At 41.4% G+C, this 25,962-nt stretch overlaps 3 protein-coding genes across 10 annotated transcripts in view; all 3 read left to right on the forward strand.

The window, feature by feature from the left end:
* The first annotated feature begins 2,375 nt into the window (after positions 1–2,375).
* LOC112266918 (upstream stimulatory factor 1) lies at positions 2,376–9,344 on the forward strand. Of its 7 annotated transcripts, none has more exons than XM_024444854.2 (11): positions 2,376–2,399; positions 3,151–3,216; positions 3,401–3,450; positions 3,563–3,714; positions 3,892–4,005; positions 4,302–4,455; positions 5,746–5,833; positions 6,089–6,147; positions 6,302–6,414; positions 6,615–6,743; positions 8,814–9,344. In XM_024444854.2, exons 2-11 carry the CDS (start codon positions 3,209–3,211, stop codon positions 8,901–8,903), a joined length of 957 nt encoding a protein of 318 aa, XP_024300622.1. In that variant the 5' UTR covers positions 2,376–2,399; positions 3,151–3,208; the 3' UTR covers positions 8,904–9,344. The 7 variants fall into 7 exon arrangements, with proteins under 7 accessions (XP_024300622.1, XP_024300620.1, XP_024300623.1 ...); XM_024444852.2 differs by lacking the exon at positions 2,376–2,399 and adding an exon at positions 2,408–2,503; XM_024444855.2 differs by lacking the exon at positions 2,376–2,399 and adding an exon at positions 2,408–2,503 and having other exon boundaries at positions 6,302–6,396.
* An 883-nt stretch (positions 9,345–10,227) lies between these two features.
* gkup (glucuronokinase with putative uridyl pyrophosphorylase) lies at positions 10,228–22,063 on the forward strand. Of its 2 annotated transcripts, none has more exons than XM_024444860.2 (23): positions 10,228–10,444; positions 11,895–12,001; positions 13,486–13,530; positions 13,718–13,871; positions 13,960–14,046; positions 14,168–14,256; positions 14,401–14,557; positions 14,841–14,918; positions 15,151–15,242; positions 15,373–15,478; positions 15,613–15,692; positions 15,782–15,850; positions 16,004–16,064; positions 16,342–16,358; positions 16,557–16,614; positions 16,707–16,799; positions 16,939–16,999; positions 19,996–20,109; positions 20,332–20,389; positions 20,846–20,914; positions 21,215–21,278; positions 21,381–21,452; positions 21,714–22,063. In XM_024444860.2, the coding sequence occupies exons 1-23, from the start codon at positions 10,388–10,390 to the stop codon at positions 21,810–21,812; spliced, it is 1,887 nt and encodes a 628-aa protein (XP_024300628.1). In that variant the 5' UTR covers positions 10,228–10,387; the 3' UTR covers positions 21,813–22,063. The 2 variants fall into 2 exon arrangements, with proteins under 2 accessions (XP_024300628.1, XP_024300629.1); XM_024444861.2 differs by having other exon boundaries at positions 13,975–14,046.
* A 279-nt stretch (positions 22,064–22,342) lies between these two features.
* The window catches only part of LOC112266921 (ubiquitin-associated and SH3 domain-containing protein B-like), a 38,307-nt gene continuing 34,687 nt past the window's right edge, over positions 22,343–25,962 (forward strand). The window contains exon 1 of the mRNA XM_024444862.2: positions 22,343–22,674. Within this exon, the coding sequence (XP_024300630.1) occupies positions 22,547–22,674 (128 nt within the window). The 5' untranslated portion in view covers positions 22,343–22,546. The remainder of the gene's footprint in view (positions 22,675–25,962) is intronic.

A 25,962-nucleotide genomic window follows, 5' to 3' on the forward strand; every position in this document is an offset into this window, starting at 1 on the left:
AAAGACTACAACAAAACAAGACAGAGTTACGGTGCATGCAGGAGTCATTCGTTTGGGAATTTAGATTAACTTTCACATAATTGTCAATGATACAAAATTGTGAAACAGTGAACCCCTTTGGCCAAAATAACTTCTAATGTAGGCTACTTGCCCACCGTCCCAGATTCAGGATCGGTTATATATTGTGTCTCCTTCTGATTTATACCAGGGGTGTGGTTAGAATGCTGATCCAAGATCTGCATGTGTATCGGGTGTATCAAATACTTGTTCTCCCCACTGTACAATGTATTGAAACAGGATCTTGACGACATTGCGGTTTATGTATAATACACCCATTTACTAGGTAACATACTGTGCTGGTCTGGCTCAGTGGTTACTTTGAAAACTTTCTCTATCAGAAATGTTCTGTACCTCTGCAAAGGTGTTCGAACCACGGGCGCTGTCCAGTGTTTTGCCAGTCCCATTTTCATTACTGTAGCGAACCTTTGATAATTTTGAGTGGGAAAATAAAGACTACAACAAAACAAGACAGAGTTACGGCGCATGCAGGAGTCATTCGTTTGGGAATTTAGATTAAATTTCACATAATTGTCAATGATACAAAATTGTGAAACAGTGAACCCCTTTGGCCAAAATAACTTCTAATGTAGGCTACTTGCCCACCGTCCCAGATTCAGGATCGGTTATATATTGTGTCTCCTTCTGATTTATACCAGGGGTGTGGTTAGAATGCTGATCCAAGATCTGCATGTGTATCGGGTGTATCAAATACTTGTTCTCCCCACTGTACAATGTATTGAAACAGGATGTTGACGACATCGCGGTTTATGTATAATACACGCATTTACCATGTAACATGCTGCGCTGGTGTAGCTCAATGGTTACTTCAAAAACATTCTCTATCAGAAATGTTCTGTACCTCTGCAAAGGGGTTCGAACCACAGGCGCTGTCCAGTGTTTTGCCAGTCACTTTTTCATTACTGTAGCGAACCTTTGATAATTTTGAGTGGGAAAATAAAGACTACAACAAAACAAGACAGAGTTACGATGCATGCAGGAGTCATTCGTTTGGGAATTTAGATTAAATTTCACATAATTGTCAATGATACAAAATTGTGAAACAGTGAACCCCTTTGGCCAAAATAACTTCTAATGTAGGCTACTTGCCCACCGTCCCAGATTCAGGATCGGTTATATATTGTGTCTCCTTCTGATTTATACCAGGGGTGTGGTTAGAATGCTGATCCAAGATCTGCATGTGTATCGGGTGTATCAAATACTTGTTCTCCCCACTGTACAATGTATTGAAACAGGATCTTGACGACATTGCGGTTTATGTATAATACACCCATTTACCATATAACAAACTGCGCTGGTGTAGCTCAGTGGTTACTTCGAAAACTTTCTCTATCAGAAATGTTCTGTACCTCTGCAAAGGGGTTCGAACCACGGGCGCTGTCCAGTGTTTTGCCAGTCACTTTTTCATTACTGTAGCGAACCTTTGATAATTTTGAGTGGGAAAATAAAGACTACAACAAAACAAGACAGAGTTACGATGCATGCAGGAGTCATTCGTTTGGGAATTTAGATTAACTTTCACATAATTGTCTATGATACAAAATTGTGAAACAGTGAACCCCTTTGGCCAAAATAACTTCTAATGTAGGCTACTTGCCCACCGTCCCAGATTCAGGATCGGTTATATATTGTGTCTCCTGATTTATACCAGGGGTGTGGTTAGAATGCTGATCCAAGATCTGCATGTGTATCGGGTGTATCAAATACTTGTTCTCCCCACTGTACAATGTATTGAAACAGGATCTTGACGACATTGCGGTTTATGTATAATACACCCATTTACCACATAACAAACTGCGCTGGTGTAGCTCAGTGGTTACTTCGAAAACTTTCTCTATCAGAAATGTTCTGTACCTCTGCAAAGGGGTTCGAACCACGGGCGCTGTCCAGTGTTTTGCCAGTCACTTTTTCATTACTGTAGCGAACCTTTGATAATTTTGAGTGGGAAAATAAAGACGACAACAAAACAAGACAGAGTTACGGTGCATGCAGGAGTCATTCGTTTGGGAATTTAGATTAACTTTCACATAATTGTCTATGATACAAAATTGTGAAACAGTGAGCCCCTTTGGCCAAAATAACTTCTAATGTAGGCTACTTGCACACCGTCCCAGATTCAGGATCGGTTATATATTGTGTCTCCTTCTGATTTATACCAGGGGTGTGGTTAGAATGTTGATCCAAGATCTGCACAGTTGATGAAGCCCGGTAAAGATGGCTACAACACTAGATCTGTTTGATTTATTTTATCGGGCGCAGTTCCTAGGAGCAGTGGAATGGTATTGCTAGGCCAAATCTTCTCAATGAGCGCGCCAGGCGAGGTAAATTAATCGCACCTAAAATGTTGCACATGCGCAGACCATACAGTCAATGGCGCAGACAGCCAGTAATGTTGACAAACAACTGGGGAGAGGCCAATTGCACCGTAAGGGAAATATTCCGATCTTGTATGTAGCTATTGTACAAATACTGTATTCTCTATGCAATTAAATGTTTCAAGCAGCGTTGTACAAATGCCAAATGTTCGATATTTGCCTGGCTTTATTACTGTCTAAATAGCTAAGGTTAGTTTACGTTAATTCACAACATTAGCTAGTAGCAGCTAGCTATAGCCAAGGTGCTTTGTTTAACTGACCTGTCGCAGCTTGAAGTAACCCTTGGAATAATGCAGCTTGCTACATTTTCGTAACTTATACAATTAAATATCGGTATGTGTGTTGGTTTGCTACTACTTTAGCACTCTGGATTTGGCATTTCGAATTTTGACATTTAGCTTCAGCTGTTTGCATGACGTTTTCGGCAATGAAATGATCTGGAAAGTTACAGGGTAAAAGTAGTTATTTGTTGAATGATGTTCCAAGCTCGCGGCTACATTGTAGGGGGCAACATCCACTGTAACTACTGAAGGGGCCTAAAGAGTACTGTTATCACTCCAATCAAACATACTGTATAGCTGGTTCCTTGAATGCTTTCTAGATTTTTTGGAAATCAGAGGTTTCAGGTTTGTGATTGGGTATCTATAGCCTAGTTTGTTTTTCCCAAAAGATTACCAAGTTTACCTTTTTCCTCAAGCCTGTTTAGCTCCCGGGTGAATGAAGGAGATTCCCTTTCCAGTTGACACTCTGTGAAAATGAAGGGGTGAGCTAACAATGCATTGATTTAACCATAATCCATTTGAACCAAAGCTACTTCCACATGATTTGTTGTAATAAATTTGAGTGTTGGGCTAGATGGTCATATTCTAGCACAAGTTGAAAGAGTGGTGTGTTACTGTATATTTGTTACTGTGTATTATCATTGTTCTTCTCATTTTGTTATGTAGTCAACAGAAAAGCCCTGACCCGGATGAAAGTGCACATGTCATTGAAGAAGGTAATGTCATGTAGAAAGGAAATAACGACCCTCAAAACATCAGGAGACAAGACACCCATGGTATTTTCTTTCTGATATTATAGAGACTGTATTCTGAATTTTGCTCTACCAGGTGCAGTGGCTACAGCAGATGACCCATCAGCTGCCATCGCCACCATTCAGTCTGCCGCCACCTTCTCCTCAGAGCATCCGATAAAGTATCTATTCAAGACGGAGGGAGCTGGGGGGCAGGTAGGGGAGCTGTACTACCCTCCCGCTGGGCAGGTACAGTTGGGAAAAGCATACTGTACAGGGCTCACTAGATCTAGCCAAAGTCACTGAGCTGGAAATCTGAGCCCAGCCAATGTCCATCCAAGGTTTTCTAAGGCTCAGTCTTCTGTCATTACTAATGAACGATTTTATGTTTCGCTCAACAAACCTGTGTGTTTTCTTTTGCTTAAGGTGACATACAGAGTAATCCAGGTGTCTGATGGACAGTTGGAGGCTCAAAGTGATGGAGCCACAGCGGTCAGTGTGCTAACTGGATTTCCTGCAGCCACACAGCCTGTGACCCAGGTGAGAATTTATACGAGCAGGACTTGGGGCCCTCCCAACGGGAAACACTGGTTGAAATAATGTCAAAATAAGTAATTTCAGCCTGTTTTTGGTTGTAATTACTTACATTTCAACCAGTTTTGTCCACCAGGCTAGTAGTATTTGATTAAAGTCGGATTCTGCAAATCAAACATAGCATTGTTTTTAATCTGGGATAGCAAAGATGATCTACTCTATTCTATTCCTCTACTTCTACTACTCACTGTATACAGTTTCGATTGTTATTCAACACTGACAAAGGTGTCCTCTTGCTGTAGGCTTTGTACTCTCAGTCTGAGGGGTTGGAGGGGGACGGCACTGAGACGCATTACACCTACTACCCTGCAACCATCGCTGATGCTTCACCAGGCACCATGGTAACCAGCGTGGTACAGGCATCTGATACACATCTAAGTCAGAGCACTCCCACTGGTGAGGAGATGGAGACTCAATCACATAGAAATAGAATTACTATATAGAATGAATAGATCCTATTTCTATGTTCCATCAGCTTGGGCATTTATTTCCAATTGGCTTTCCATTTTGAATGCCATTTGATATTGATACAGTTAGAGTACCAGTCAAATATGGACATAATATGGTCTTGGTCTTTTACTAAATAGGACCCCCAACCCTCCCATGTCACAAATCAAAATCAAAATCAAATTTATTTATATAGCCCTTCGTACATCAGCTGATATCTCAAAGTGCTGTACAGAAACCCAGCCTAAAACCCCAAACAGCAAGCAATGCAGGTGTAGAAGCACGGTGGCTAGGAAAAACTCCCTAGAAAGGCCAAAACCTAGGAAGAAACCTAGAGAGGAACCAGGCTATGTGGGGTGGCCAGTCCTCTTCTGGCTGTGCCGGGTGGAGATTATAACAGAACATGGCCAAGATGTTCAAATGTTCATAAATGACCAGCATGGTCGAATAATAATAAGGCAGAACAGTTGAAACTGGAGCAGCAGCACAGTCAGGTGGAAGTTGAAACTAGAGCAGCAGCATGGCCAGGTGGACTGGGGACAGCAAGGAGTCATCATGTCAGGTAGTCCTGGGGCATGGTCCTAGGGCTCAGGTCAGTTGAAACTGGAACAGCAGCATGGCCAGGTGGACTGGGGACAGCAAGGAGTCATCATGTCAGGTAGTCCTGGAGCTCAGGTCCTAGGGCTCAGGTCCTCCGAGAGAGAGAAAGAAAGAGAGAAGGAGAGAATTAGAGAACGCACACTTAGATTCACACAGGACACCGAATAGGACAGGAGAAGTACTCCAGATATAACAAACTGACCCCAGCCCCCCGACACAAACTACTGCAGCATAAATACTGAACAGAACTGATTGGCTCAAATGCATGAAGGAAATAAATTCCACAAATTAAATTTTAACAAGGCACACCTATTAATTGAAATGCATTCCAGGTGACAACCTCATGAAGCTGGTTGAGAGAATGCCAATAGTGTGCAAAGCTGTCATCAAAGCAAAGGGTGGCTACTTTGAAGAATCTCAAATATAAAATATATTTTGATTTGTTTTACACTTTTTTTGTTACTACATGATTCCGTATGTGTTATTTCATAGTGTTGATGTCTTAACTATTATTCTACAATGTGGAAAATGGTAAAAATGAAGAAAAACCCTTTAATGAGTAGGTGTGTCCAAACTTTTGGACTGGTACTGTATATTGTTAATTTGGATTGAAAAAGGCAAGGGACTTCTTTGTTTCAGGGCAGTTGTATGTGATGATGTCCCCCCAGGAAGTGCTGACGGGAGCCAACCAGAGGTCCATTGCACCTCGCACACAACCGTACAACGCGTAAGCTGCCATTTTGATCAGTACAGTAGGTACTGTGATGGCTCTCCTGGAGAAGCCAGGAGAGTCATCACAGTTACCTTACTAGTTAGTCACACTGTCCTGTGTCCATTCATGAGTTTCTTTGTGTTGGGCTATTTTATTAGTCTTGTTACTGTTTTAGCTGCACACATGGATGTGTGCATGTGTATGCTGTGTATGCCAAAGTTTTCATGGTAATATCTGTCTATTCATGTCTATACTAATTGTGTCTTGTAGAAAATCAGAGGTCCCACGCACTTCTAGAGATGACAAAAGACGAGCCCAGCACAACGAGGGTGAGACCTAGATACCCATCATAAATTACTCATACAATACCTCATATGAAATGTCTCTTAAATTCTAGTTGGATTTGGATGTCACGATGAGCACAGAATCATGTGTTGCCCTGCCTACCTACTCAAATTTGTTATTGTGTCATTTGTCTTCAAGTTGAACGTAGACGCAGGGACAAGATCAACAACTGGATCGTCACGCTCTCAAAGACCATCCCAGACTGCAACATTGACCCTACCAAATCAGGGCAGGTCAGTATCAGCAATGAGGTCAGTATCACCATAAAATGGGTCACTGTCAAGTCTCATGGGTATGGCCAGGAGTTTTTCCTGACCATGTCACCTGACTAGAAAAAACCTAACTATAAAAAGTAGTACCAAGAGTTTTTTTCTTGTCAGAACACATTCTCAAGAAAAGCCTCCTGGCCCTACATGGGAGAGGGTGACACAGTCTTTGTGTTTTGGTCCAGAGTAAAGGTGGGATCCTCTCCAAAGCCTGTGACTATATCCAGGAGCTTCGGCAGAACAACCTTAGACTGGGGGATGACCTAAGCACCCTGGATAGGCTCAAAATGGACAACCAACTACTGAGGCAAGAGGTAAGATACTATGGTTGTGTTTACACAATTCTGATATTTTGCCCAATTATTGTTGAAAGAGCTAATTGGTCAAAATACCAAAAAGTGGGAAAGATCCGAATTGGGCTGCCTGTGTAAATGTAGCCAACTTTAAATCGTTCACGCTTTGTAATAGGTTCAAATTAGGTTCTGATTTTGATGATCAGGCTGTAGGATTAGCGAGTGAGGGATTTTTGTGCTATCAATCCTGTTCACCGACTTACTGCAACACTAATTGTATATGCAATCACACAGAACCACAGAAAACATTTCTTTGAGATTTGACAACGTTGTCGGACTGCGCAGCGTCACTGATCTACAGTCGTAGCCAAAAGTTTTGAGAATGACACAAATATTAATTTTCACAATGTCTTCTGCCTCAGTTTGTATGATGGCAATTTGCATATACTCCAGAATGTTATGAAGAGTGATCAGATGAATTGCAATTAATTGCAAAGTCCCTCTTTGCCATGCAAATGAACTGAATCCCCCCCAAAAACATTTCCACTGCATTTCAGCCCTGCCACAAAAGGACCAGCTGACATCATGTCAATGATTCTCTCATTAACACAGGTGTGAGTGTTGAGGACACGAGGACAAGGCTGGAGATCACTCTATCATGCTGATTGAGTTTGAATAACAGACTGGAAGCTTCAAAAGGAGGGTGGTGCTTGGAATCATTGTTCTTCCTCTTGTCAATCATGGTAACCTGCTAGGAAACACGTGGCAACATCATTGCTTTGCACAAAAGGGCTTCACAGGCAAGAATAATGCTGCCAGTAAGATTGCACCGAAAACAACCATTTATCGGATTATTAAGAACTTCAAGGAGAGCGGTTCAATTTTTGTGAAGAAGGCTTCAGGGCGCCCAAGAAAGTCCAGCAAGCGCCAGGACCGTCTCCTAAATTTGATTCAGAATGGCAGCAGGCAGGTGTGAGTGCATCTGCATGCACAGTGAGGCAAATACTTTTGGAGGATGGCCTGGTGTCAAGAAGGGCAGCAAAGAAGCCACTTCTCTCCAGGAAAAACATCAGCGACAGACTGATATTCTGCAAAAGGTACAGGGATTGGACTGCTGAGTCATTTTCTCTGATGAATCTCCCTTCCAATTGTTTAGGGCATCTGGAAAAAAGCTTGTCCGGAGAAGACAAGGTGAGCGCTACCGTCAGTCCTGTGTCATGCCAACAGTAAAGCATCATGAGACCATTCATGTGTGGGGTTGCTTCTCAGCCAAGGGAGAGGGCTCACTCACAATTTTGCCTTAGAACACAGCCATGAATAAAGAATGGTACCAACACATCCTCCGAGAGCAACTTATCCAAACAATCCAGGAACAGTTTGGTGATGAACAATGCCTTTTCCAGCATGATGGAGCACCTTGCCATAAGGCAAAAGTGATAACGAAGTGGCTCAGGGAACAAAACATCGATATTTGGGGTCCATAGCCAGGAAACTCCCCAGACCTTAATCCCATAGAGAATTTGTGGTCAATCCTCAAGAGGCGGGCGGACAAACAAAACCCCACAAATTCTGACAAACTCCAAGCATTGATTATGCAAGAATGGGTTGCCATCAGTCAGGATGTGGCCCAGAAGTTAATTGACAGCATGCCAGGGTGGATTGCAGAGGTCTTGAAAAAAAAGGGTCAACACTACAAATATTGACTCTTTGCATCAACTTCATGTAATTGTCAATAAAAGCCTTTGACACTTATGAAATACTTGTAATTATACTTCAGTATTCCATAGTAACATCTGACAAAAATATCTAAAGACACTGAAGCAGCAGCCTTTGTGTTATTCTCTAAACTTTTTGCCACGACTGTACAAATCACCTCGCATCCAAACAACTACTTATTAACTACTTATAAAGCGATCGAGGTTAGGGGTTCTGCACCTCGTCGTGCTCAAACTGTACCCCTCAAACATGCTGAAAATGTAACTTGCAAACAAAATATCAAACCAAAATACCAACAGCTTTTCACGAAAATCCATGCATCAGATGTAATAATAGGTTTTGTTTGAGCTGTTTTTCCCATCTAATTTTGCACAGGTAGAAGACTGGAAATCCAAGAACCAGGTTCTGAGGAACCAGCTGCGACAGAATGGCATTGTAGGAGCAGCAAACGCAGACACTCAGTGAGGAGCAGCAAGGGTAGTCGGGGGAGAATATCTCAGTGAAGGAATGGAACTTTTGACCTCAAACTAAAAGAAAATTCTCACTACAAAAACTTCACTGCAAAATCAGTCTGAAGGAGTTTGCAAGATAGGTCATTAAATGACCACATTTTACATAAGGAAAACCATGTTAGCTCCTGTAAAGATTTTTCCCGCAGCTCTTCAGCTGTTATGTACATACTTGTTTAGCTTTTTTACCTTTTTGACACAATTGCGCTTCATTGTATCAGGTATATATACTAACTCTTAGTATAGATTTCAAAATACATTTCACATTTGACACATCTAGAGTATCAGATGTCCCCACTTGCAGAAATGACTCAGAACTTTTTTTTCTAAACTTGTCAGCGGGAAATGTATTATAATGATATATATTGTAATAAAGGATCTTTGTATTGATAAATTATGATGGAACTTCATATTTGAGTGGAACGACTTCATGGGATTGAGAGCTTTCTATTCAGTTTACTTATTGAATCAAATCAAATTTTATTTGTCACATACACATGATCAGCAGATGTTATTGCGGGTGTAGAGAAATGCTTGTGCTTCTATCTCCGACAGTGCAGTAATATCTAACAAATTACACAACATATACACACAAATATAAGTAGGAATGAATTAAGACTATGCATATGGACGAGCGATGTCAGAGCGGAGCAGACTAAGATACAGTAGAATAGTATAGAAAAAAACAGTACATATGATATGAGTTATGTAAGCATTATTAAGTGAATGAGATGCTGTAGAATAGTATAGAAAACAGTATATACACATGAGATGAGTAATGTCAGTTATGTAAACATTAAGTGACAAAAGATACCATAGAATACAGTATAATACATATGAGATGAGTGCCAGATATGTAAACATTATTGACTAGTGTTCCATTCCTTATAGAGGCCAGTGATTCCTAGTCTATGCCTATAGGCAGCAGCCTCTAATGTGCTAGTGATGGCTATTTAACAGTCTGATGGCCTTGAGATAGAAGCTGTTTTCCAGTCTCGGTCCCAGCTTTTGATGCACCTCTACTGACCTCGCCTTCTGGATGATTGCGGGGTGAACAGGCAGTGGCTCAGGTGGTTGAATCTACTAAGAACATTAGTGGTATCATTCAGAGTTTTCATTTAATCATTGGCTAACCTATTACATAATGTATGATTGTCATTAGATTTTTTTATAAAACAAATTTACGAGTAATATGGATGTACTAACTATATTTTCAATAGTTTTACTGTTTCCTGAGTGCATGCAATTTACGTGATCTCGCCAGCAGGGGGTCATCTTTCGGAGACTGGCGCTTTAAGAATGAGACTACAGTGTAGCAGTCCTGTCGTCACAGTTCAACGTGAAATTGTATGGTAAACGATTTTACTATTTATTGTACCGAATCGCATAAACCAAGGCATTTGATGTCGTTTACACGCGAATAAGACAAGGGCAAAGAAAATGATTTGCATTTTATTGGTAGCTGGTCACGGCACTGTTCTAGAAACTCAGATAAAGGTAAGTTGTTTATGTAAGCAGACGAGGTTTGGGTGCAGAGGTCGTATAACTTACATGGTTAATTTCACAACACAAGCAGGTCAATGCACACAAAAACATACCCTGCACTTAAATAATACAAAATCAGACTTACCGCTGAACAAGGTAGGCTAACTACCAAAATAATTGAAAGATGTAGTTTCGAACAAAACGTTTTTTCAGGAAGAAAAAGGGATGTTCAATGACACAACGTTCAGTCAGTCTTGGAGTGTTACAGTGCATTCAGGAAGTTTTCAGACCCATTGACTTTTTCCACATTTGGTTACGTTTCAGCCTTATTTTAAAATGGATGACATTGTTTTTTCCCCTCACCAATCTACACACAATACCCCATAAACACAAAGCACACATTTTTTTGTTGAAATTTGCAAATATATCGAAGGTCTGCGTTCCTGAGCCCTCTGGAGCAGGTTTTCATCATGGATCTCTCTGTACTTTGCTCTGTTCATCTTTCCCTCCATCCTGACTAGTCTCATACCTTTTACTGAGGAGTGGCTTCCTTCTGGCCACTCTACCATAAAGGCCTAATTGGTGGAGAGCTGCAGGTTTTCTGGAAGGTTCTCCCATCTCCACAGAGGAACTCTGGAGCGCTGTCAGAGTGACCATCGGGTTTTTGGTCACCTCCCTGACCAAGACCCTTCTCTCCCGATTGTTCAGTTGGCCGGGCAACCGGCGCTAGGAAGAGTCTTGGTGGTTCCAAACTTCTTCCATTTAGGAATGATGGAGGCCACTGTGTTCTTCAGGACCTTCAATGCTGCAGAAATGTTTTGGTACCCTTCCCTAGATCTTTCTCGACACAATCGTGTCTCAAAGCTCTACGGATAATTCCTTCCACCTCATGGCTTGGTTTTTGCTCTGACATGCACTGTCAACTTTGGGACCTTATATAGACAGGTGTGTGCCTCTCCAAATCATGTCTAATCAATTGAATTGACCACAGGTGGACTCCAATCAAATTGTAGAAACATCTTAAGCTCAATTTTGAGTCTCACAGCAAAGGGTCTGAATACTTAAGGTATTTATTTGCTTCTTTTTTTTTTGCAAAAAGGTCTAAAAAAACAGTTTTTGTTTTGTCATTATGCGGTATTGTGTGTAGATTGATGAGGGGAAAGAAATATTTAATCCATTTAAGGCTGTAACATAACACAATGTGGAAAAAGGGAACGGATCTGAATACTTTCTGAATGCACTGTAAGTCTCTTTTTCCCTATTCACCTGTATGACTGTAGGGCAGGCTGAGCTGTGTGTGAGTGAGGGTGATAACTGGTCACTATGCTATAGGCCTGCTGAAATATGTCCAAGTATCAACATCCTTTGGAGAATATTATTTTAAGAGGAGAAAATAAAGTTCTACGGTGTGCAACAACTTCCAAACCCACATCCCTTCACTCCTTATTTGTAATTTCTCTAGAATGATGCCACTGGTTTGTATGGACAGCTGACTGGGGTGCCAAAGGCATTGTTGCCTGGGATAGGAGGAAAGAAAATCCTGGACTTCTGGTGGGAGACGGTGAACACGTGAGTAATCGGTCAAATTTAATGACTGTCGACTGCCCTTACAGTTTTCCTGTACAACATGTCTTATACTCAGTCCCAGTTGACATAATTACATTATTAAATCCCTTGAACTTTGGAATACTGTGCCTTCAGAAAGTATTCAGACCCTTTGACCTTTTCCACGTTTTGTTATGTTACAGCCTTATTCTAAAATGAAAAATCCTTGATGTTTCGTAGTATACCTGTGGTAAATTCAATTGATTGGACATACCTGCCTATATACACCTGTCACAGTTTACAGTGCATGTCAGAGCAAAAACCAAGTCATGAGGTTGAAGGAATTGTCCGTAGAGCTCCGAGACAGGATTGTGTCGAGGCACAGATCTGGGGAAGGACACCAAAACACTTCTGCAGGTCCCCAGAACACAGTGGCCTCCACCATTCTTAAATGGAAGAAGTTTGGAACCACCAAGACTTCCAAGAGGTGGCCGCCCGGCCAAACTGAGCAATCGGGGGAGAAGGGCCTTGGTCAGGGAGGTACCCAAGAACCCAATGGTCACTCTGACAGAGCTCTAGAGTTCCTCTGTGGAGATGGGAGAACCTTCCAGAAGGACGGCCATCTCTGCAGCATTCCACCAATCAGGCATTTATGGTAGAGTGGCCAGACAGAAGCCACTCCTCAGTAAAAGGCACATGACAGCCCTCTTGGATTTTGCCAAAAGGCACCTAAAGGCTCTCAGACCATGAGAAACAAGCATCACGTCTGGAGGAAACCTGGCACCATCCCTACAGTGAAACATAGTGGTAGCAGAATCATGCTGTGGGGATGTTTTTCAGCGGCAGGGACTGGGAGACTAGTCAGGATTGAGGCAAAGATGAATGGAGCATTGTACAGAGAGATCCTTGATGAAAACCTGCTCCAGAGTGCTCAGGACCTCAGATTAGGGTGAAGGTTCACCTTCCAATAGAACAACAACACTAAGCACACAGCCAAGACAATGCAGGTGTCGCTTCGGGACAAGTCTCTGAATTTCCTTGAGTGGCCCAGCCAGAGCTTGGACTTGAACCCGATCAAACGTCTCTGGAAAGACCTGAAACTAGCTGTGCAGGAATGCTCCCCATCCAACCTGACAGCGCTCGAGAGGATCTGCAGAGAAGAATGGGAGGAACTCCCCAAATACAGGTGTGCCAAGCTTGTAGCGTCAGACCCAAGAAGACTCAAGGCTGTAATTGCTGCCAAAGGTGCTTCAACAAAGTACTGAGTAAAGGGTCTGAATTCTTATTTAAATGTAATATTATTAATTTTTTTTCTTCATAAATTAGCAAACATTTCTAAAAAACAACATTTTTTACTTTGTCATTATGGGCTATTTCGTGTGTAGATTGAGGGAGAACCCCCCCCATTTAATCCAGTTCAGAATAAGTCTGTAACGTAACAAAATATGGAAAAAGTCAAGGGGTCTGAGTACTTTCCAAATGCACTGTATTTATGTATTTCTCTCCAGGCGGCAGTTGTTCAGTGAGGTCTATCTGGTCACAAACGCAGACAAGTAAGTACAGTAACATGTGGTAAAAGTGTTGACACTTGCTGTATTTCATCATAGCAGACAGAACTGACCCTGCCTCCCATGTATTTACATTTAAGCCAATTGTATTGGGAAATGTCCTATGAGCTGGAAATGATTGATTATCTACCAGTTACTGCTTAGCTGTTCCCCTTTTTGTCTCCCATTCCAGGTATAAGCACTATGAGCGCTGGGCAACGGCCAATGACTTCCCTGTGGAGAATGTAGTGAATGACGGCAGCACAACCCTTGAGGGCCGGCTAGGAGCAGTGGCTGACCTGGAGCTCGCCATCCGCAGCCGCAAGCTGCAAGACGATATCATGGTGGTACGGCACTGATCCTAGATGTCATTTTATAATTTCCTAATTGTGTGGATTGAAATGTTCCATTATGTGGGGATTATTTTTCAAACAGCGTGTTTGTGGACAGATTGCAGGGGATATGCTCTGTGCAGACCAGAACTTTGATATTGCTCAGGTTCTCCGCTTCTTCAGGTCCAAGGTAAGATAACATATGTGCTCCTTCTGGTGAATAACAACACCTCTGGGAAACTGTAACCACGCTCATAGCAGAGTAGGTTTTTGGCCTTGTTTACATGTTAGTATCTCTGTATTTGACTTAGCCTGGAGAGTTGGCCATATACTATGAGCTAGAGGAGGGAGAGAAGAGCAGCTCCAGGGGTATAGTGGAGGTATGCCCTGAGACCCACAGGTAGGCAACAGGAAACATAATCTTTGGCAGAACTTATCTTGATGCCAGTATATTGTTGATAACAGCACTCCCATTTGATCACTGAATGGGTAATTTGCCACCAACAGAAAAGTCTAAAAGAACGGGTATCTCTGTGTATTTTAGGATATCTCGCTTCCTCGAGAAACCACAGGAAGGAGTGACAGCATTGCGTCTGGCCAGTGTGGTGTTCTACTGCCTTCGCAAAGCCACACTGCCTTACCTCTCGGATTTCCTCACCCTGCAGCCCCAAGCTCAAGACAGGACCTTCGGCAGGTTCTGGGTCAGTAAGGACTGTGAACATGGGAATCTTTGGGTTTGGGCTCAGTTCAGTTTTCAATTCAGTGTCTTCCCGGAAGTGAATTGAAATTCAATTAATTAATTGAAAATTGTCTGTTGCTTTATATGAGGATTTTCTAGTCGTGATTTGAATATCAATTCACTTTCTGAATTGAACCAGGGTTGGGGTCAATCCAGTTTTATTTCAGTATCGCTAGTACTATCTATCAAATTGGTTAGCAACTAACACTCGCGTCACAAGACTCACTGTTTGTCTTTTCACCCAGGAGTGGATCATCAATGAGGAGAAGTTACCTGTGTTTGGCATGAAACTGCCCACAGGTTTCCAGCTCATTGGACAAGTGGTGGGTTGATTTTTTTCCCCCATCCATACAGACTACTGTTGATTAACAGAATATTCTAATTGTCACTATTGTGTAAGTTTCAGGTCAAGTTGTTATGACATGAGATATGTAAACTCTCCCCTGGAGAGCATGTGAATAGATTGACAATCATTTAGATTATCAGCTCGATTGGAAAGAGTAATTTGATGATGCTGTATATTGACAATATGTATTTATCTTCTGGATATCACAGGGGCTGTCAGACTACACCAAGTGGCTTGCCCACTATTCTGCCCAGCAACAGCAATGCCCTGCCAAACCCATAACATGCCGCTCATACGCAAGGTAGATTGCACCGCTACGAAGACTTTATGAAAAATAGTATTGATGGGTTGTTCTCTCACCTTCTGGACTATCTTCAGGGATATGTAATTTCAGTGAATGTGAGCTAACATCATCTTTCACGTCCTCATAGAGTTGGACTGATGGGGAATCCTTCTGACGGCTTCAATGGAAAAACGATCGCCATGACTATCTCCAACTTCTGGGCTGAGGTCACACTCATGGAGAGCCAGGCCCTGGTAACAGTCAGGCTTTACTCCAGTTAATATACACGACAGGACAATACAACATGCGTAGTGTCTTCTCTGATCAAATGTTAATGTATTCAACCATAAAGATAGTATGATTGATATATTTGCTCTGTTTTCTTCAGGTTCTTCTGCCTCATCCGCTCAATGATCCGACTGAATTTGGAAGCTTGCAGGATCTGTACTGTATCAGCCGTAAGGAGGGGTCAGTGTAAAAGCCCCAATGCCACACATGCATGCAGGATGTTTGCATGATGAATTCACAAACCGTATTGATATTGTTTTGATCTACAGGTACTTGGGAGGTCTACGGTTACTCCAGGCTACCTGTAAGAAGTTTTACCAATTCTGCTCAAAACAAGGGTGAGAAAAAAATGTCATTGGAGCCAGTAAACAGCAAATGCAGAGTATTCAATAACTCTGATGTGTGTGTGGGGTTGGGGGGGATACAGCTGAACATTCTTATTCTGACATGGTTAATGCTCGTTTGAGTCCCCTGCACGCTTTCTTTGGCAGTATTGCTTTGACAAAGCAGAACTTCACTCTCAAGTATGATACCAACATTCCTCGCCAGGTGGTAAGTGTCTATACTACAGTCTCTATATTTAAAGGCTCACTCTGTGATATTTAGTAGGTGTTTTTGTTCATTTGAATTAATGATACCCATTAATTCTTGAAGAACATCACTTATAAATGTCTCATGAGCCTAGTTCATGACAGTGTATCCTGAGAAAGTCCCTGAGAGATCTGTATGTGTCTGTATATGCTGTTTTCAAATATGTTAGGCCAAAAGGCTAGTGATAATGTTAGTGACTGATTTAATTATTATTTCCCCCCTTTCTGCTTTGTTGAAGGGCCTGGCTGGAAGTAGGTAAGTGCTGCCTGGTGAACTGTTATTTTCTTCCATATTTATAGGTAAACCACATACTAATCAATATTTCCTCTGAGTCATATACTTATATGTTTTTGCCTTTTTTGGTCTTGTCATCTTTTCTAGCTCAAATTCCCTTTGTTCATAATGACAGTTCTGTTTATTTATCTATTTTTATAACGTTCTCTTCTCTAACAGTGCAATAGTGTCTGCCACTCTGAAGTGTCTGATGAAATTCTACAACATCACAGAAAGTGTAAGAAGAGGAACATATTACTCTGGAGTTCACTCTATTCGTGCGCCAAATGATCAACCTGTGTTTAAGTTGTTTTGTTCCGTTTGCCCTAGGACCTTCCCAAACCCACCAGGGCCAACTTCATCCTCAACGTCGAGACGGATGAACTCTTCATCACTGCTGGTCTTCAGGACAGAGTTGTGCAGGTCAGCAATGAAAAGACAACACTCCCCTTTTCACACTACTGAGCTGAGCCAAGCTGAGCCAAGCCGAGCTGGACTGTACTTCCCTGGCCTGGTTACTGTAAAGTTTTTTTTCTGACAAATGTTCTTCTTTTCATTGCAGGTCTATGAGGGCTTGGTCTACATGGACTTTAGCAAACAACTGATGGATGAACAGGGCTATGGTATTTGAAATGTGCAGTCTCAATAGCCGTTATGGCACATAAACACATTTTAGGAACTCCTATACATAATAAGGACCGCCAGTATATTAACGCTAATAATAATGGTGAATACAGAAGTGAGCAGCAATGAACAGGGCTCACAGACAGGGCTCACAGACAGGGCTCACAGACAGGGCTCACAGACAGGGCTCACAGACAGGGCTCACAGACAGGGCTCACAGACAGGGCTCACAGACAGGGCTCACAGACAGGGCTCACAGGATGTCAGAAATGACATAAGATCAGTCTCATAACAAAGTTCCTACAGGATAGAGTGCTTGCTATCTTCCTTCATGTGCAATCAGTGAAAGCATTACCATGTTTATCTCTCAGTACTACAAGGAGGATGCAAGTGAAGTTAAGTCTAGTGCTGTAGGTTGGTTATCTTGGAATGCAGCAGGTAATCATACTTAAATGTATTGAGTTTACTGTATATATGAATATTTATAAATATATACTATATACACTGAGTGTATAAAACCGTAAGAACACATGCTCTTTCCATAGTATAGACTGACTAGGTGAATCCAGGCGAAAGCTATGATCCATTATTGATATCACTTGTGAAATCCACTTCAATCAGTGTAGATAAAGGGGAGGAGACCAGTTAAAGAAGGATTTTTAAGCCTTGAGACAATTGTGAAATGGATTGTGTACATGTGCCATTCAGAGGGTGAATGGGCAAGACAAAATATTTAAGTGCCTTTGAATGGGGTACGGTAGTAGGTGCCAGGCACACCGGTTTGTGATAAGGGCTGCAACGCTACTGAGTTCTTCACGCTCAACAGTTTCCCATATGTATCAAGAATGGTCCACCACCCAAAGGACATCCAGCCAACTTGACACAACTGTGGGAAGCAGTGGAGTCAACATGGGACAGCATCCCTGTGGAATGCTTTCGACACCTTGTAGAGTCCATGCCCCGACGAATTGAGGCTATTTTGAGAGCAAAAGTGGAATGTGCAACTGAATATTAGGAAGGTGTTCCTAATGTTTGTACACTTCGTGTATACACTCACTGCGCATGACTTCCAGTTTCTTATTTTCCAAAATAAAAGATCCACTTTTCACTATGTTCACACCACATAATAGGGCAACAATATGTGATTATACAGATGTACTAATCATGATATTTCACATTGTTTGTCTGCATAATTCAAATCTAACATTCATTTGCATGAGACAATGTCCACTTGATCAATAGTCATTGCTTTAGTATCTTCTGGTGCCACAGTTGCCAATGCCATCTATAGTGCAACCAACAGGTCTTGTACAGCCATCTAAGGTTGCAGTGACTTCATATTCACACAGCTTCTAAGGACATATACATAAGATTTACATACCAAATGTCATGGCCCCATGTCCATCGGTTCAGTTCTTATAGCCCTGGTGTGATATGCTGCCATCTAGTGGTGTGGCATGGCCAACTTTGAATGCAGCAACTAATCATTCTCAGATTAATTAGAGGCTAATTCATTGAGGCTATATAAATCTGGAGTCAATCTGACGTATGGTTCATGAGAAGATTTCTAAAGTATTTTATAGCATTAGCATATGTGCTAACGCAAATCTATAGGTACAGTGCGGCCATATTTGAATGCAATTTTCTTTTCTCAAAACCATGTAAGACTGATATGAGATATCAATACCAAATTCAGTGTGGTTCATCTTAGGGACATCCATAATAGCGACAGCGCGTTTCAAGTTGATAGGCCACTGTGGTGTTGATTTACAGTAGTTTAAGTGTACGCATGAAATCAGATTTTTGATTTGTCAATAGCTCAGCCATCTTTTGTAGCTTTTCTCAAACTAGTTAAGACCTTCATTCCACATTTGGTGTCATTTGGTCCTATGGTTCAAGAGAAGAAGATTTTTGAAGTATTTCTTTTACATAGTGTAGCACATTAGCATATGTGCTAATATGCTTCCACTATTATAGTGTTGCCATCTTTGAATGTATCAACGTCATTTCTCAAAATCTTTATGGACTATTGTTACAAGTCCAAAGACCAGATTTGGAGTGAATCTGACATTTAGTCAATGAGAAGATGTTTTATTATGATTTTAAGCATTAGCGTTACAAAGTAAAATAAGTGTTAATAGTTTCCTTATTTTTTTAAAGATATCAATGCCACACTTAACATGGTTCATTATAGTAATGGCTTTGATGACCCTAAAATGTTTCAAATTGATAGGCCATTGTGGAGTGGATTTACAAAGGATTTAAATGAACATGTAAAATCAGATTTCATGATTTATCAATAACTCAGCTATTTCTTATCTAATCCCTTATCTTTTAAGAAATGTACCATGGACGTACATACCGAATTTGGTTCATGAGAGGAAGTTATTTTAAATATTTTCTCAAATTTACAAGATGGAGTAAAATGTATTATGCATGAGAAAAGACACCTACATACAAAGATTCAAGTCTCTAGGTCAAACCGGCAACAGACATTAGGGTTAAATTGAGACTGCTTATAATAGTGCCACCTATAGGCCAATCGATACTATTCTTTTTGATCAAGTTTCTCATGGCCTCTAATTTTGGGGTGTCAAATTAGGAAAAAAGTTACCAATCAATGCTTAACAACTGTGAACCCCTGCAGGGATGTCAAACTCATTCCACTGAGGTTTTGGTTTTTTCCTTTCAATTAAGACCTTAATTCATCAGTCAAGTACAAGGGTGGAGCGAAAACCCGCTGATATTCGGCCCTCCGTGGAATGAGTTTGACACATCTGCGGCCTAATGATTGATTACTGATAATGATTTTTGAAAGGTAATTCATTCTTTAGGGGTATGGGAGTTTTGCTGCATGCGAGTTTAAGGCATCTGTGCATATCTTTGTGTGCATCCTCTTACATATATCTAGAGCTGAATGTTTATGTATACATTATGAAACTGAGTTTACAATGAACCTTTTACATGTTGATGTTTGTGTGTTGACTGTACACAGGAGATTACATTCCTATGGACATGAGCAGCTTGCCACCGTTCTGGTTAGCTTATCTGAGTGATCCCAGTGACTCTGGTCGGATTCACAGCAATGTCAGACAGCGCTGGCTCAACGGTAAGACACACACACACACACACTGTAAGCTCGGTTGGCAGGCAGCAATGTTCACCAGGGTCGGGGTCAATTCCATTTGGGATTTCAGTTTACTTCCTGTATTGACGGAATTATCACTTCATAGATTTTAAACTGTAGGCTAGAGGAATCAGATGATAATAAAAAGGGATACCTTTGTTCTCTATCTGTATTTAGTCCCTCTGTTCACCTCCTTTTTTTCAGGAGAAGCTGAAGTGGTTGATGCCATGAAGTCTTTTGCTGGGCTCACAGATCAAGCCAGGTTTGTGTAAGATGCTTGGAGGCTCACAGGATCAGTGGCAGTAGTGCCCCTGGTGCGATAGCAAAGGCACAACACCAGTGGATGGTAGTCATGGGATTTGAACCAGCAGCCCTCCGGTGCTGGTCTGCCCATCTAACCTCTGTCTACATACTCCCCCCACAAAGTTATTGCGTGTCTCTTGATATGGCTTAATCATGCCATCTAGGATCTTAAGCACATCAAATTCGTAACATGTAAAACATTTATTTATTTGCAGGACGTAACATATCAACATATCATACGAAATGGATGATGTAGTACAAAATTTGATGACTTAGTTATGCAAAAACGGGCACCACTTTTGGCTCGTAAGCACCATTCAAAACTACTGGCTGAAATTATACAAACATTTGAGAGTGCATCTTTAAGTGAGCATTACCTGGTAATGAAACGGTTGGGTTCTCTTGTCCTCCACAGGGTTGCACTGCAGGGAATGGACTGGAGCAGACTGGCACAGTTGATGGATGAGAACTTTGCACTGCGACGGTATAGCGTGACATCCTTTTGAGTCTGTCATTGGTTTGAGGAAGTTAAATCTCTTTGCCCCCGTGAAGTTGTTGGGCTTTTAAATATGTGACCTTGGAAAGATAAAAACATGATCAGCAACTGTCATATAGGGCCAGAAGATTTTCCTGACCCACACGACTTGATCAGCAAAAACTCTTGGCCCTAAAGAGTTAATTCTCATCACCGAACAGCAGGATTTTACGTAGTAAGATGTACAGTAAGTGCACATCATTGTTCACACAGGAAACCACTAATACTGGAACGATCTCTGTCCTGTAGGTCTGTGTACACAGAAGACTGTTTGGGGCCAGGCAATCTCAAGATGGTGCAACTGGCAAGACAGGTAAAGTATAGAGTTAAAATTTCCAAGATTATCTCATCTTTTCCTATGATGTTTCTTTGTAGTTTTTGTTTATCGTTCGGTGTGTTTGCTTGCCCAATGCAGTTTGGCTCAGCTGCGAAACTACCTGGCAGTGGTGGTGCTGTAGTGGGCTTGTGTCTGGACCAAGTAAGACTGGTAAGACTTATACTTTCACATCTTAAACAGCAATGTATACTGTATGCTCTGTGGAATCATTGGAAAAGAGATTGTGTTTCATACTTTGGTCACTTTATTTTGATAGTCGCGTACAAATGGTTAATTGATGCTCAAGCTATCAACTGCAACTCTGTTATATAACTCGACTTGATACACCGCAGCTTCCTAGGATTAGGGCTAAGGTTTGATAGTTACTTAAGCATTTCTAAACGGGTGTGCTTGTCTTTGCTTTGACACTAGGTGGAGATGAGGAGAGCGTTCCAAGAGGCTGGCTGTGTGTTCTGTGTGATTGTGCCATATAACCCATCTGGTACCATTGGAACCAACAGCCAAGACTGATTTTAAATTATCTATAATGGGCATCTTAATAATCAATCAAGTGTAAAACATCTGTAGCTAAGATGACACAACATATTTTTCTGTTCATGTGGGCAAATTTGTAGCCCATGATTTCCTGTATGAATGGATTATGATGAGACCGTTGTGCCTTGGTTTGAGTATGTGACTTGGCTTGAGTAATTTTATAAATTGAACACATTTGTATTTTTATGAACATTGAATAAATATGGTTTATTAATTTATTATGCAAATGCAGTGTGAGTAGCCTAATTTCACTTATTTATTGAATCTACCATATTAGGCGGTGTCTAACGTTACTCTGTATTACATATTGCTCACTTGATCTAAAATTCCCTTTATTTTTTTAATCAAACGTAACCTAACGTTTTGAGGACGCAATGTAAACATCAAAGCTATACTGAATGGGCTATTATTATTCCACTCTGCCAATTATTATTAGGCTACTGTAATTGGGACACTCCTTGGGTCGCTGCCAGAGTACAGGCGAAAATTCATAATAGATCCTGTGCACTCTGCACGTAACTCGGCTTTTGATACACAAAACGAGGCAGCAGACATAATTTGAGTAATTTGAGTTTCTGGGGGCGGGGAGGAGGGAGCGCCCGCGACCACACTGCTCACAATAATAATCGGTTGTAGTCTATTAGTTATCTTTCTCCACCGCTCGCTACAGTACCGTAGACTGGATCTGAAAACCAATGTAATCCTGAATCATGGCTGCAAAAGAGGATCTCTACAGCAAAATCATCCCGCGAAGACTTCGGCCGAAAGTACCTGGCACTGTGAAATATGGATCGAATTTGGACGTCCTCTTATCGATGGGTTTCCCCAAAACCAGGGCGTAAGTAGGCTACTGTGTATAACACGCTCTACTGACACTTTATCGGGGTCACTCGTAGAGGTGGACACTAGCGCTTTGGGTACAGTTTGGCATTTGTTAAAATTACAATTTATATTTGGTTAAAAATACAATGTTTTCTGACGCGCTGTCGTATTTCACCTATAAGGCAATTCATTGATCCCCATATTCTTTCTCACCATGTGCAATTGGCTGGCAGCGTCCTACTTTTCCTCATGACCAGAAACTCTCACACAATATGGACTCAGGGGTAATGGGTAGACAACATAGTAAACGAAAATCCTGGACACTCAAATTAGTATGATATGTTGTTTGGTATGGTATTAATTTGTTGATCCATTTTGTATGATGTCTTACGAATTACACTTCGTATGATAAACTATATATACAAAAATATGTGGACACCCTTTCAAATTAGTCGATTTGGCTATTTCAGCCACCCCGTTGCTGAGCACACAGCCATGCAATCTCCATAGACAAACACTGGCAGTAGAATGGCCTTACTGACGTGGCACTGTCATAGGATGCCACCTTTCCAACAAGTCAGTTCTCAAATTTCTGCCCTGCTAGAGCTGCCTCGGTCAAACGTATTTGCTGTTATTGTGAAGTGGACACGTCTAGGAGCAATAGCCGAGAAGTGGTAGGCCACACAAGCTTACAGAACAGGACTGCTGAGTCCTGAAGCGCATAGCTCGTACAAATCGTCTGATCTCGGTTGCATCACTCACTACTGAGTTCCAAACTGCCTCTGGAAGCAACTTCAGCACAACTGTTTGTCTGGAGTGTCATGAAAGGGGTTTCCATGGCTGAGCAGCCACACACAAGCCTAAGATCACCATGCGCATTGCCGAGTGTTGGCTGGAATGGTGTAAATCTCGTCGCCATTGAACTGGAAGCTGTTATAGCAGCAAAGGGGGACCAACTCTATATTAATGCACATGACTTTGGAAAGAGATGTTCAATTAGCAGGTATTCACATATGTTGGGTCATATAGTCTATGGGAACTGCAATACGTACAATATGTTACAAATTTGCAATAAGTACAGTGCCTTCAGAAACTATTCACACCCCTTGACTTTTCCCACATTTTGTTGTTTTACAGCATTCATTTAAAATGGATTCAATTTAGATTTTGTGTCACCGGCCAACACACATTACCCCATAATGTCAGTGGAATTATGCTTTCAGACATTTTTACAAATGTATAAATAATGTAAAGCTGAAATGTCTTGTGTTCAACCCCTTTATTATGCGGCAGGTAGCCTAGTGGTTGGAGGGTGGGGGGTGGGGTGGGGGGGGCAGGTAGCCTAGTGGATGGAGGGTGGGGGGTGGGGGGGCAGGTAGCCTAGTGGATGGAGGGGGGCAGGTAGCCTAGTGGTTGGAGGGGGGCGGGAGGTAGCCTGGTGGTTGGAGGGGTGGGGGGCAGGTAGCCTAGTGGTTGGAGCGTTGGGGGGGGCAGGTAGCCTAGTGGTTGGAGCGTTGGGCCGGTAACTAAAAGTTTCCTGGACTGAATCCCTGAGCTGACAAGGTAGAAATCTGTTGTAGGCCGTCATTGTAAATAATAATTTGCTCTTAACTGAATTGCAAAGTTAAATAAAGGTAAATAATAAATGGCAGGCCTAAAGTTCAGGAGTAAAAATGGAACATGAACATGCTTTTTGAATGACTACCTCATTTCTGTACCCCACACATACAATTATCTGTCAGGTCTTTCAGTCGAGCAGTGAATTTCAAACACAGATTTAACCACAAATACCAGGGAGGTTTTCAGTGCCTCACAAAGAAGGGTACCTATTGGTAGATCGGTAACAAAAAACAGACATTAAATATCCCTTTTGAGCATGGTGTAGTTATTAATTACACTTTGGATGGTGTATCAATATAACCAGTCACTACGAAGATACAGGTCGTCCTTCCTAACTAACCGCTCAGGAATTTCACCATGAGGCCAATGGTGACTTTAAAACAGTTACAGAGTTTAATGGCTGTGATAGAACACTGAGGACTCCAATACGAACCTAAATGATAGAGTAAAAATAAGGAAGCCTGTACAGAATGAAAATATTCCAAAACATGCATCCTGTTTGCAATAAGGCACCAAAGTAAAACTGCTGAAAATATGGCAAAGACATAAAATGTATGTCCTGAATACAAAGCGTTATGTTTGGGACAAATCCAACACAACACTGAGTACCACTCTTCATATTTTCAAGCATGGTGGTGGCTGCATCATGTTATGTGTATGCTCTTTATCGGTAAGGACTAGGGAGTTTTAAGTAACAGCCTGGTCTCATAGACTAGACGTAACTATCCGGGCCACTCAAATTAGTAGGATATGGTAGCCCTTTCCACACGTACCCCGTGTTAAAAATGGTGGATTTGGGCACTAAGAAGCACTTAAATTAGAACTTAGTGGCTGCTATACATGTCAGAGCTCTGGCTCTGCGCTTCACAGCGCTGTATGGGTTTTACAAGCAGCCCATGAGTCATTTCATGTGACCACCAACGGTTGATTAAAAAACAAAATCCTAGAAAATCAAGACAAACAACCAACACCATTAAAACAAGCAATCCAAAGATTGCGTGTTCGAATCTCATCGCGGACAACTATAGCATTTTAGCTAATTAGCAACTTTGCAACTACTTACAACTTTCTAACTAACCCTTCCCCTAACCTTAACACTTTAACTTGTCTATTAAACTTAACGCCCAACCCCTAGTTTAACGAACATTAGCCACAACAGTTCGGAATTCATAACGTATCATACGTACTGCAAATTCGGAATATATTTGTACAAATTGTAATTTGTAACATATTATACAAATTGTAATTTGTGACATTAAATGGATTCACAAATGAATACATACAATACCAAACGTAACATATCATACTCATTTGAGTTTCCTGGATTTTCATTTACTATATTACATCTATCAATGAGTCCAGGTTGTAAGTAACCTCCTGTCTATGTAACCATACAGAGAGAGGATATGGATCATGCTCAATATGATCTGAATGGACTGACTGTTCTTGATGTGACCAAATTACTGCAGCACAATGTACAACTGTTATGTCAGCTGGGTCCTCACTAGGAGAGACTCACAGACAGACCCACCATGTAAGGAAGCAGTTTTCCTAATGTCACCATTATAGAGAGTAAATACATTGTTAACTTTTAAACCTACATCAATTGCATAATTTCTATGTGATCAGGATCACAACTTCCCAGTGGTTATGATCATAGTTATTCACAATAGTATTGTGAATA

This window comes from Oncorhynchus tshawytscha, linkage group LG14 (genome assembly GCF_018296145.1).
Source record: "Oncorhynchus tshawytscha isolate Ot180627B linkage group LG14, Otsh_v2.0, whole genome shotgun sequence".
Taxonomy (NCBI): Eukaryota; Metazoa; Chordata; class Actinopteri; order Salmoniformes; family Salmonidae; genus Oncorhynchus; species Oncorhynchus tshawytscha.

Coding starts and splice junctions, on each gene's coding strand:
- LOC112266918 (XM_024444854.2), top strand. Junction 3,715..3,891: donor ACTACCCTCCCGCTGGGCAG/GTACAGTTGGGA, acceptor CTTTTGCTTAAG/GTGACATACAGAGTAATCCA. Junction 5,834..6,088: donor CGCACACAACCGTACAACGC/GTAAGCTGCCAT, acceptor TGTGTCTTGTAG/AAAATCAGAGGTCCCACGCA.
- gkup (XM_024444860.2), top strand. CDS start 10,388: ATGATTTGCATTTTATTGGTAGCTGGTCACGGCACTGTTCTAGAAACT. Junction 10,445..11,894: donor TTCTAGAAACTCAGATAAAG/GTAAGTTGTTTA, acceptor TAATTTCTCTAG/AATGATGCCACTGGTTTGTA. Junction 16,615..16,706: donor TCTACAACATCACAGAAAGT/GTAAGAAGAGGA, acceptor CGTTTGCCCTAG/GACCTTCCCAAACCCACCAG.